The sequence below is a fragment of the Rissa tridactyla genome, chromosome 27, assembly GCF_028500815.1.
Source record: "Rissa tridactyla isolate bRisTri1 chromosome 27, bRisTri1.patW.cur.20221130, whole genome shotgun sequence".
In the NCBI taxonomy this organism is placed as follows: domain Eukaryota; kingdom Metazoa; phylum Chordata; class Aves; order Charadriiformes; family Laridae; genus Rissa; species Rissa tridactyla.
Window position 1 is genome coordinate 1831887 of NC_071492.1, and position 12562 is coordinate 1844448.

The 12562-nt window shown below is 65.3% G+C and overlaps 1 protein-coding gene across 1 annotated transcript; it reads right to left on the bottom strand.

The window, feature by feature from the left end:
* Positions 1-647: 647 nt before the first annotated feature.
* PPP1R18 (protein phosphatase 1 regulatory subunit 18) lies at positions 648-7727 on the bottom strand. Its single transcript, XM_054183876.1, has 4 exons — positions 7639-7727; positions 3793-5994; positions 1485-1686; positions 648-1151 (listed from the first exon to the last, which is right to left on the bottom strand). The coding sequence occupies exons 2-4, from the start codon at positions 5989-5991 to the stop codon at positions 1132-1134; spliced, it is 2421 nt and encodes an 806-aa protein (XP_054039851.1). The 5' UTR covers positions 5992-5994; positions 7639-7727; the 3' UTR covers positions 648-1131.
* Between the last annotated feature and the right edge of the window lie 4835 nt (positions 7728-12562).

The window sequence follows — 12562 nt, forward strand, 5'->3', positions numbered from 1 at the left end:
ACTAGCCAGGCTCACAGCAGCCGACATCACCTTTTTATTGTGGCTTGTCGCAGTACAGTGAGGCCAAGCAGTGGCGCAGCCTGCCCCATGGCAAGGGGAGCAAGCTGAGGGCTTCATTTCCATGGCGACAGGAGCAGGCCTCAGGCTTCATTGCCATGGCAACAGGAATACGCCTCTGGCTTCGTCACCATGGCAACAGGAGCAGGCCCCAGGCTTCATTGCCATGGCAACAAGAGTAGGCCTCTGGTTTCATCACCATGGCAACAGGAGCAGGCCTCAGGCTTTGGCCTGCTCTGCCCTCCACCATTTTGTGTCCCCTCGGCCGTTCCCAGCCCTTGGCCAATGGCAGCTGCTCCCCTGGGGCTCCCCCCTGTCCCCCAGCCGCCACCATTCGCACTCCTGCCCTGCCATCCCTCCTCCTCTGTTTGTCCTCTGTCAGCCATTTGTCCTCCCGAGGCTGTTTGGTCTCCCTTGGCCATTTTGGAGCCTTTCTCCTCACCTTCGCCCATCCCCTCTGCATCATCACCTATCGCCATAAATCACCTCCCCCTCCCCACCCCAAACAGAAAATCCCCTCCCCCACTGCCCCACCCACCAAAGCCCCTCCCCCTTGCCCCCACCCCTTAATAAAACAGCTTTACCCCCCCCTTTTCCCCCAGCTAATACTGCCATGGCTTTGCCCCCTCCCGCTGTCCCAGTTGTAACTGGTCCTGGCCCAGTTCCTAACTGGGGCAGCTCGGGTTGACCCAATACTGACAGAGTTGCCCCACCCCCGGCTAAAAAAAGCTCTTAATTAGGCTAAAAAAAACCTCATTAAGGATAATTCCCCCCCCCTTCCCTGGCGCCACTAGGAAAGCTACAAAATGGGGAGGGAAGAGCTGGGACACCCCCAGAATCCCCCCTCCGGGGGGCAGAAGGTTGCTGGGTCCCCATGGTGGAGACAGTGTCCTCATGTTGTGTCCCCCCAGGGAAGTTTTGGTGGCAAGAGTGTCCTTCTCCGTGTGTCTGGCCCTGTCCTGCCCCGCCAGGGGGGTCCCGCAGGTCCGGCCCCCCCCTCCCATGGCTAGTGAGGGGAGGCTGTGGGGGTCCCGGAGTGGTGTGTCCCCCTGAGCCGTGGGGCAGAGGCCGGGGTTACCGTCGGCAGGACTCATCTGGGGGAGGGGGAGGAAATGGGGGGTGAGGACCTAGGCATCCGGGACCCCCATAACCCCCCTGAAAGTGTCCAAGGACCCTCATTACCCCTCTCAATCCTCCCCCCCAGGGTGTCCAGGGACCCCCTTTTCCCCCCCTCAGGCCCCCTCCAGGGGACCCAGGCATCCAGAATCCCCCATTACCCCCCTCAATTCCCCCCCAGGCATCTGGGACCCCCATTATCCCCCTTAACCCCCCTAAAGTGTCCAGGGGCCCGTCATTACCCCCCTCAGCCCCCCCCCCAAGGGGACCCAGGCATCTAGGCCCCATCGGAGCCTCCCCATGGCACTCACCCACAAGCAGGGCACGGGCTCGCAGCCCCCCCGGCAGCCCCCGCGTTGTGGGGGGCTCGTCTTCCTCCTCCTCCTCCTCAGGGGCCGAGGGGGGGCCAGGGGGGGGCGGCTCTTCGGGGGGGCCCCAGGCGGCCAGCACCGCCCCCTCCGAGGGGTAGCAGAAGGTGCGCTCCAGCTCCCGCTCACTGAACCAGATCTTCAGCTGGGGGGGGACATGGGACATTGTGGAGACATTGTGGGGACTGGGACACCCCGGGGTCATCCTGGGGATGGTGACACCTTGGGGATGGGGACAGCTTGGGGACACCCCAGGGATGGGGACACTGGGGAAAAGGGGTGGCAGGGGGATACCTCAGGGACAAACGGGACAGCACACAGATGGGGAGACTCCCGGGGTCACTCTGGGGAAGGGGACACCCCTGGAGAAAGGGTGGCATGGGGACACCCCATGGGTTCACCCTGGGGAAGGGGACACCCCTGGGGAAAGGGGTTTCACGGGGACACCCTGGGGACACGCCGGGGATGGGAATGCCTTGGGGATGGGGACACCTGAGGGTCATTCTGGGGATGGGGACACATTGGGGATGGGGACACCCTGGGGACACCAGGGAAAAGGGGTGGCATGGGGACACCCTAGGGTCATCCTGGGGATAGGACGCCTTGGGAACACCCCAGGGAAGGGGACACCAGGGAAAAGGGGTGGCATGGGGACACTGTGGGGACTGGGACACCTTGGGGATGGGGACACAAGAGATAAGGGGTGGCATGGGGACACCCTGGGGACACATTAAGGGACACTTCACGGTCAGCCTGGGAAAAGGAACGCCTTGGGGACACCTTGGGGATGGGGACACCCTGGGGACATGGGACATCCCGGTGACAGGGGTGCAGGAGCGACATGGGGATGGCCCAGGGACATCTTGGTGACAGGGGACACCCTGGGGGCACCTCAAGGACAGGGATGGGGACACTCCAGGGATAGGGGTGGCATGGGCACACCCCAGGGATGGTGACAGCATGGGGACAGGGTCACCCTGGGGTCATCCTGGGGTTGGGGACACCTTGGGGACACTGGAGGAGGGGCACCCTGGGGATGGGGGTGGCATGGGGACACTGTGAGGACAGGCTGGGGACCCTGTGGCCCTGCAATGTGCCCAGCCCCAGGGGGAAGCAGGGACGCGTGTGTGTCCCCCGCCCCCCTCCATGGGGGTTCCCATGGCAATTAATCTCTTCCCAGCTTAATCGTAATTAAGGAGAAGCTATTAATGAGCAGGGGTTGGGGGGGGGTCATGCGGCCCCGCAGGGAGCGGGGGGATGGGAGAGGGGACCCAGGCGTCCGGGCAGCCCCGCCCTGCCGGCAACCACTTCCTCCCCCCCTTCCCCCCTTCGGGTTCCTGTTTTTTGGGGTGCCCCAGAGGATTCTGGGTAATGCTTGGGGTGGGGGTGAACCCCCCCCGCCCCCTTTGGTTTAAACCCCCAACCTCTCGTTGCACCCCCATATCAGGGGGAACACAGGCGTCCGGGCCTCCAATTTCCGACACCCCCCCCCAGCCCCCCCATCCTCAAAGGGAGGGCACCCAGGCGTCCGGGCGGGGCTGCGGGGGCAGGGAGAGGAAGCGGCGAGGACCCAGGCGTCCGGGTGCCCAACCCCCCCCCCCAACAACCACCACCTTCAGCTGGGGGAACCCAGGCATCCGGGCACCCCAACCCCCCCCTCTTTCCGCTCTCTGCTGTGTCCCCAAATGGGGATGGGGACGGGGGGGACACAGGGACAAGGGGTGGGGGCGGGGGGGGACGACAGGGAGAAGGGGTGGGGACCCCGGGAAGGGACAGGGATGGGGACGTGGGTCAAGGAAGGGAGAGGAAGAAGGGTCCAAGAGGGGACAGGGATGGGGACAAGGATGGAGACAGGGATGGGGGACAGGGACGTCCAGGAAGGGACAGGGATGGGGACGAGGATGAGGACATTGAAGTTCAGGGTCAAGGAAGGGACAAGGATGAGGATAGGGAATTCCAAGAGGGAACAGGGATGGGGACAGGGAGGTCTAGGAGGGGACACGGAGTAGGGATGGGGACAGGAAGGTCCAGCAGGGGACAAGGATTGGGGACAGGGATGGGGTGGTTCCAGCAAGGGACAGGGAATGAGGACAAAGATGGGGACAAGGGACAGGGTGGCAGGATGTTGAGGAACTGGAGGCCACATCAAGGGGACACTATAGGGGGCACAACAGGAACCACGGGGATGGCCTGAGATGACGTGGGGGGACACAAGGGGACATATCAGGGGAGGGGACACGGGGGTCCCTACCTTCTTGCGGTGGGGGTCGTTCTTGGCCAGGCAAGAGCGGGGCAGGGCCAGGTACCCCCCGATGACCTGGATCTCCTCGGCTGTGGGGTAGCGCTTCTTAGGGGGCCCCGGGGGGGCGGCCGAGGGGGTGGGAGGTGCCGGGGGGGCAGCTGGGGACCCCCCCTCAGGACCGTTGGCTGTCACCCCCCGCCGGGGTCGCACCGTGATGGTGTTACCGCTGCGGCGTTGTAGGGCTGGGTGGGCTGGGGGGGGCCCGGGCTCACGGCGGGGTGCCCCTCGCATGGCCGCCACCGGCCCGCTGCCCGGCCCCCCAAGCGGGGCCGCCCCAGGGCTCAGCCCCTCCCCGGAACAGCCCTCGACACGCCCCTGAGAGGGTGTCATGGCCGCCGGGGGTGTGGTGGCTGCCACCAGTGTCGTGGGCGTCATGGTGGCTGCCACCGGTGTCGTGGGCGTCATGGTGGTCATGGGTGTCACGGACACTGGAGTCGCCACCGGTGTCATGGCCGCCGTGGTGTGCCCAGAGACCTCAGTTGAGCCCTTGGCTGTCCCGGTGCCCTCGTGGCCATCTACTGTCCCCTGGCCTCCTGCTGTTCCCTGTCCCCCTGGTGTCCCTCGTCCCTCAACCATCTTCCAGCTCTTGACCATCCCCTTGACTGTCCCCTGGCCCTCAGCTGTCCCCAGGTCCTTGCTTGTCCCCTGGGCCTCAACTGTCCCTGGGCTGATGGCCAACCCATGGCCCTTGACTGTCCTATGGGTCTCAGCCATCTGCTGTCCCTCAGCTGTCCCCTGTCCCTCAACTGTCTCCAGGTCCTTGGTTGTCCCCTGGGCCTCAGCTGTCCCTGGGGTGGTGGACAACCCATGGCCCTTGACTGTTCTACAGCCCTCAACCATCCCTTGTCCCTCAAGCATCCCCAAGCCCTTGGCTGTCCCCCGTCCCTCAACTGTCTCCAGGTCCTTGGTTGTCCCCAGACCTTCAGCTGTCCCCGGGCTGATGGAAAACCCATGACCCTTGACTGTCTTACAGCCCTCGGCCGTCCCTTGTCCCTCGGCTGTCCCCACACCCTTGGCTAATCCCCATCCCTTGACCGTCCCAATGCCCTTGAGTGTCCCCCGTGTCTCAACTGTCCCAAGGTCCTTGGTTGTCCCCTGTCCCTCCACCACCCCCGGGACTATGGTCAACCTATGGCCCTCAGCTGTCGTGCAGCCCTCAGCCGTCCCCTGTCCCTCCACTGTCCCCACGCCTTTGACTGACCCCCATGTCTTGACCACCCCTAGGTCCTTGGCTGTCCCCAGACCCTCAGCTGTCCCTGGGCTGATGGCCAGCCCATGGCCCTTGACCGTCCTATGGGTCTCAGCCACCTGCTGTCCCTCAACTGTCCCTTGTCCCTCAACTGTCCCTGCACACTTGACCGCTCCCCGTGTCCCAACTGTCCCCACACCTTTGGTTGTCCCCAGACCCTCAACTGTCTCTGGACTGGTGGCCAGTCCATGCCCCTTGACTATCCTATGGGTCTCAGCCCCCTGCTGTCCCTCAACCGTCCCCAAACCCTTGCTTGTCCCCAGACCCTCAACTGTCCCCACACCAGTGGCCAACCCGTAGCCCTTGACCATCCTATGGGTCTCAGTCCCCTGCTGTCCCTCAGCTGTCCCCATGCCCTTGACCACCCCCCGTGCCTCAACTGTCCCCAAACCCTTACTTGTCCCCAGATTCTCAACTGTCCCCGGACTGGTGGCCAACCCACACCCCTTGACCATCCCATGGGTCTCAACCCCCTGCTGCCCCTCTGCCCCCCCTGACCCCTTGCCCCCCTCGTCCCTCGAGGTAGGACGGCGGTCGGGGGATGTCCCGGGGGGGCTCTCGGGAAGCCCCTCAGTGCTGAGCGAGCGGGCAGGGGGCCGTGGGGCGAAGCGGCTGAGCAGGCGACTGACTCGTCCCTGGGGGGGTTCGCTCTCCCCGCAGCGTTCCAGCCCCTCGGCGCTACGGCTCAACCCTGGCGCCAACGCCAGGGACCCCCCCTCAGGGACCCCCCCACCAGCAGTGGTGACCCCGGCTTTGGCTCGCCGCCGTTCCAGTAGCTCCCGTTTCCAAGGGGGTAACTGGGCCGCCCGGTCCCGCTGCTCCCGCTCACGCCGTCGAGCCGCCTCCTCCTCCCGCCGGCGCCGTTCCAGCAGCTGCAGCTTCCAACCCGGCACCGCCATGGCCTGCCGGTGGGACGGGGCGATGCGGGGATTGGGATGGGGGAAACGGGAAGAGGGAGGGGGGCAATGGTGGAGCTCCCGGAGGTGTGGGAGACATCAAGGTTGGGGATTGAGGGAGCGAGGATAGGGCTGGTGGAGGAACCAGGGATGGGGATTGAGGGACCAAGGACAGGGCTGGTGGTGGCACAAGGGATGGGGATGGGGCTGGTGGAAGAACAAAGGATGGGGCTGGGGACGGTGGAAGAACCAAGGATAGGGCTGGAAGAACCACCAAGGATGGGGCTGGTGGAGGAACCAGGGATGGGGATTGAGGGACCAAGGATGGGGCTAGTGGAGGAACCGAGGATGAGGATGGTGAAGGAACCAGGGATGGGTCTGGGGACAGTTGAGGAACCAAGGATGGGGCTGGGGCTGGTGGAGGAACCAAGGATGGGGCTGGAAGAGCCACCAAGGTTGGGTATGGGGATGGTGGGGGGACGAGGGAAAAGGGATGGGGATGGGGTGTTAGGAGGACACTGGAGCCACCAGGGATGGGGATGGTAGAAGAACCAGGGATGGGCATGATGGAGCTACCAGGGATGGGGACTGGGATGGCGGAGGCACCAGGGAGGGTGATGGTGTTAGGAGGACGTTAGAGCCACCAGGGACAGGGGTGGTGTTAGAAGGATGCTGGAGCCACCAGGGAGAGGGACAGGGACCACCGGGGATGGGGATGGCAGAGCCGTCAGGGACAGGGATGAGGGACAGTGAAGACACAAAGGATGGGGACATGGGAGCCACCAGTGATGGGGACAAGGGATGCCAGAACCACCTGGGACGGGAACAGGGGGATGGTGGTGCCACTGAGGATGGGGACAGGGATGTTGGAGGCATTGGGACAGGGGCCACCAGAGCCACCAGGGATGGGGACAGGGAGGTTGGAGCCACTGGGATGGGGGCCACCAGGGCTGGGGGCCACCAGTGTCACCAGGGATGGGGACCAAGGATGTTGGTGGTCACTGGGATGGGGCTCACTAGTGCCACTAAGGATGGGGACAGGGGCCACCAGGGCCACCAGGATGGGATCCACCAGGGATGGGGACAGGGATGTTCATAGCCACTGGGATGGAGGCCACCAGGGCCGGGGGACACCGGGAATGGGGACAGGGGCCACCAGTGCCAGGCCCAGACCGGGGGATGCTGGTGGGACACGGGGAGGGGACGCTTGGGGACATTGGGCAAGACCTTGTCACCCGGTCACGCTTCTGGCCCCTGACAACCCTGCACGCGGCCGAGGGTCGGGGGGACCCAGGCGTCCGGGGAGCGCGGGAAAGTGTCCCCAGCGGGCGAACCCAGGCGTCCGGGGGGGACGGGACAAACACCCCCATGCTCGGGGGTTGTGGGGGGTGAAGGGAGGGACCCAGGCGTCCGGGACCCCCCCCCCACTCTCACACACACCCCCCAACCCGAGGGTGGGGTGTGGCCAGGGGACCGAGGGGACCCCGGCGTCCGGGCGGGAGCGCTCCCTTTGTCGGGGAAGGGCGGAGGTGGAAAGCGGGGGCGGGGGGGGGGAAGGAAAAGGGGGGGAAAATCCCAGCCCCCCCCACCCCCCCCCGGAGGGACCCGGGCGTCCGGGTGGGGTGGGGGGAGGGGTCCCAGCGTACTCACCCCGGGATGGAGAAGGGACCCAGGCGTCCGGGAGGGACCCAGGCGTCCGAGGCGGGGGGGGGGAGATGAAAAGCGGCTTTTACCGCGGGGGGGGGGGGGATGGGGGGGTGGTGGGGGAAGGGAGGGATGACTCGAAGGAACCCAGGCGTCCGGGCGGGGTTCCCCCCCCCCCCCCGACTTCTGTTATCCGCCCGCTGGGGGCTCGGAGGGACCCAGGCGTCCGAGGGGAGGGGGGGGGGGGAAGAGAAAGGGGGGGGCGGGGTTAGCTCCGAAAAAATCTGCCCGGAATGCAGGCGTCCGGGGGCGGGGGGGACCCAGGAATCCCGCGGAGGGGGACACCCAGGCGTCCAGGAGAGGGGACCCAGGCGTCCGGGGGAGGACCCAGGCGTCCGGGGGGGACCCCGGGACCCCCCCACTGAAAGGAGGGGGGGCGTCTTTGTGTGCGGGGGGGGGGTGGGTGGTCTAGTCGAGGGGCGGGGCTTATTTGGGGGCGGGACCAAGGGGGTGTTATTGTAGGGTCGCACAAGCGGCGCCACCGCGTGGCCGTGGGGGGGGGGGGGTGTCGGAGCTGCCGGGACACTTGGGTCCCCCCAGATCCTCCCCCCACCCCCCGGGGGGATTCCCAGATCCCAGGGATCCGCCCCCAGGACACCCCCCCCCGGTTTTGGGGGTCCCCCTCGATCCCCCCTCCCTGGGGGACCCCCTTGATCCCCAGGATTGGCCCCTGGATCCCCCTCCTTGATCCCAGGATCCCCCCCCAGCAAGGCCCCTTGGAGTCCTCCTCAATCCCTCCTCTCCCTGCGACCCCCCCAGATCCCCCCCAGATCCCCTCAAATCCCCAGGAATCCCCCGGGGATCCCCCCTGATCCCCAGGATTTCCCCCCCCCCAAGATTTCACCTGTTGGTGCCCCCCCTAATTCCCAGGATTCCTCCCAGGATCCCCTGTCCTTGGGACCCCCCGAATCTCCCCCGATCCCCAGGATTCCCCCCCAGGATCCCCCTTCCTGGGACTCCCTGGATGCCCCCTGATACCCAGGATTCCTCTGCAGGATCCCCCCACACTTCCCAGATCCTCCCAGTTCCCAGCATTCTCCCCTGGGATTCCCCCTCCTGGGACCCCTGGGATCTCCCCAGATGCCCAGGATTCTCTGCTGGGATCCTCCCTCTCCAGGACCCTCCAGATCCCCCCAGATCCCCAGGATTCACCCCAGGGTCCCCACTTCACAGATCCCCCCAGATCCCCAGGACTCTCCCCCAGGACCCCCCCCCAGGACACCCAGGACCTCCCAGATCCCCAGGAATCCCCCCCGGGATCCCCTCCCTCCCCAGGACCACACGGATCCCCCCCCAGATCCTCGGGATCCACTGGGCCAGTTTGGCCCTGGGACTGGAGCCCGCGGTCCCCACCCGTCCCTAATCGCCACCTTCCGGGGGGGGGACCCAGGCGTCCCGGGGCCCCACCCCAGCCCACAGGGGACCGGGGCGTCGGGGGGCCCCGCCCTGACCTTTTTGACCTTGAAGCCCAAAGGGGACCCGGGCGTCCGGGTGCACCCACCCCGCCCTGAGTCCGGGTGACGCCATGGCCCTGATCCCGGCGGGAAGGGGACCCAGGCGGCCGGGCGCCCCCCACCCAAGGACCCAGGCATGCAGATGCCCCCCCACCCCCAGAGGGGACCCAGGCGTCCGGGCGGCCCGGCCAAGCGGGTCAATCCCGGTGACTCAGAGCTTTACGCGGGTGGGGCCCGTCCCCGTCCCCCTCCCTGATGTCCCCTCCCCGGGCGGTGGCACCCTGGCGTGCCCCACCCCACCTGGGCCCTATTTAAGGCCCTTCCCCGCTGTCTCCGATGTCCCCGATGTCCCCGATGTCCCCAGCCATGGCTGGTCCCCGGCTGCCATCGGTCCTCGGGCTCCTGCTGCTGTGCCTGTGCCTCCCAGGTGGGACTGGGGTACACTGGGAGGGACTGGGATGGGGACTGGGATATACTGGGAGGAAATGGGATGGAGACTGCATTCCCTTTCCCGCCCAGGGGACTGGGATACGCTGGGAGGGACTGGGATGGAGACTGGGTTCCCCTTCCCACCCAGGGGACTGGGATGGACTGGGATGGGGACTGCAAGGACCGTGAGGGAACTGGAAGGGACTGGAGTGACTGTGAGGAACTGGGAAGGAGACTGGGATTGACTGGGAATAGGCTGGGATGGAGGTTGGAAGGATTGGAAAGGACTGGGGAAACTGGGAGGAAGACTGAGAGGGAGGCTGCAGGGATCTGGGACGGAGACTGGGATGGACTGTGGACGACTGGGATGGACTGGGATGGATTGGGAGGGACTGGGATAGGAAGTGGGAGGGGCTGGGAAGGACTGGGGTGGAGACTGAATGGACTGGGATCGGAACTGGGAGGGACAAGGATGGATGGGATAGAGATGGGGGGTTACTGGGATGGGCTGGGATGGACTGGGAGCTGGGGGAACTGCTGACCCCCCCGCTTTGGCCCAGACGCCTCCGGCCGCTGTGACTCAAGCTCCCAGTTGGACCCGCTGACAGCCGGGGTGGATCCCTGCAAGGATCCCGCTGGATTCCTCAGCCCCCAACTGGGTGGGGACGCAGCTGGATCCTACGGAGGCGGATCGGAATCCTATGGAAGCGGATCAGGATCCTATGGGGGCGGATCGGTATCCTATGGAGGCGGAACGGGATCCTATGGCGGATCGGGATCCTATGGGGGGGGATCAGGAACCTACAGCGGCTCCGGGGTATCCCAGGGAAGTGGAAACTCTCCAGGATCCTTTGTGTCACCAGGATCTTCCGGGGGCAAGCCAGGATCCTATGGGATCAGACCAGGATCCTATGGGGATGGCTCAGGATCCTTTGTGTCGCCGAATTCTGGTGGGCCATTGGGATCCTACGGACTTGGGTCATACGGGGGAGGATTTGGATTGGGGAGACCCAGCTCACATGGGGGAAGCGGATCCTATGGAGGATCCAGTTCAGGATCCTATGGAAGTGGATCTGGATCGGGAAGACCTGGATCCCAGGGGGGAAGCATTTCTGGATCGGGAAGACCTGGATCTCACGGAGGCAGTGGCTCTGGATCGGGCAGACCTGGATCCCAGGGAGGAAGCGGATCTGGATTGGGCAGACCCGGTTCATCTCAAGGAGGATCCAATTCAGGATCCTCCATGACTGGATCGGGATCAGGGAGACCTGGATCCCAAGGAGGAAGTGGATCTGTATCCTATGGAGGCAGGCCAGGATCCTATAGTGGATCCACATCCTATGGAGGATCCGGTTCTTATGGAGGATCTGGATCCTATGGAGGTGTGCCAGGATCCTACAGTGGATCATACGGAGGATCCAGTTCAGGATTGGGCACAGCCGGTTCCCAGGGGGGCAGCGGATCTGGATTGGGCAGACCTGGATCCCACGGAGGCAGTGGATCCCAGGGGGGCAGCGGGTCCGGATCCTATGGGGGATCGGGCTCCTACGGGGACAGCTCGGGATCCTATGGGCTCCCTGAGGTCTATGGGGATGATTCGGGATCTTATGGGGGATCGGGATCCTATGGGGGTGGATCAGGATCCTATGGGGGATCAGGATCCTATGGAGATGGATCGGGATCCTATGGGGGAGGATCGGGATCTTATGGTGGATCGGGATCCTATGGGGGTGGATCAGGATCTTACGGGGGATCAGGAACCTATGGGGGTACCCGACGCCCTGGGTACAAGAATCCGGGGATCCCCTTCATACCAGGGCTGCGGGATCCAGCCCGGATCGGGGGCTACATCCCCATGCGCCAGCACCCCTCTGCAGGATCCACTCAGGGATCCGGCTCTGGATCTGGTGTGGGATCCAGTTCTGGTTTGGGATCCGGTTCTGCTGCAGGATCCGGTTCAGGATCTGGTGCGGGATCCAGCTCGGGATCTGAGACCTACAGCTCCACGGCGGGATCAAGCAGTGGATCTGGGATGGGTCAATCCCAGTCCAGCTGCGGGGGCTGTGACAAATAGGGGCGCCTGGACACCTGGGTCCCTTGTGGGGGGTGGGGGTCAATCCCTGGGGGGAGGGAGCCCAGATGCCTGGGTCCCCCTGGCTCCTGTGTCCCAATAAAGTGGTTGGATGGTGGCACCGACTTCGTCCCTGTCCCCACATGTGTCCCCAAGCCCACACGTGGCCCCATGTGTGGCCCCACATGTCCCGACACTGTCTGAGCTGGTGGGACCGGTCTGTGCCCACGCTTGGAGACAGGGACATCGGGGATGGGATGGGGACACCCACGGGGATGGGGACACTGGGGACATGGGGGACAGGGACATCCATGGGATGGGGACATCAGGGATGGGATGAGATAGGGACACTGGGGATGGGGACATCCATGGGACACGGACATCATGGATGGGATGGGGACACGGGGGACACTGGGGATGGGGACAACAGGGATGGGATGGGGACACTACAGTGGCAGGGACACTGGGAACATGGTCCCCGGCTGGACTAAAGCGGTCTGAGAGCGGACACCGCTCAACGCCCCAGTGAGGGCTGGGAGCGGGATAATTAAGGGGGTGCTGCCGCCCGGCGGCCGAAGGCCGGTCCTGCAGGCGGGGAGCCGCGCATGCGCCGTGCCCCTGCCCCGCCCCTCCCTGGCCACGCCTCCTGCCCATCTCGGCCACGCCCCCGGCCCTCCCTGGCCACGCCTCCCCTCGCGTTCTGCAGAGCCGGCCCCGCACGGCGGCGGGGGAAGGCCAAAGAGATCCCAATTTCGGGCTCCGGGTAAAGCCAAATCCACCTCGATTTGTGCACCCGCAAAGCAAAATATCGCTCGTTCTCATGCCCGAAAGCAATGGCCGACAACTTTTGTGTTGTGGAAAAGCGCTGAGAAACCCCCAAACATATTAACATGGGAAAGTGAAAAAAAATCCCCGA

Excerpts from the sequence above, each read along its gene's own strand:
- PPP1R18 (XM_054183876.1), bottom strand. The coding sequence starts at position 5,991 with ATGGCGGTGCCGGGTTGGAAGCTGCAGCTGCTGGAACGGCGCCGGCGG. Across the intron at positions 1,687-3,792 it reads ACGACCCCCACCGCAAGAAG|CTGAAGATCTGGTTCAGTGA; the intron begins GTAGGGACCCCC and ends GTCCCCCCCCAG. Across the intron at positions 1,152-1,484 it reads AGCCCGTGCCCTGCTTGTGG|ATGAGTCCTGCCGACGGTAA; the intron begins GTGAGTGCCATG and ends CCCCTCCCCCAG.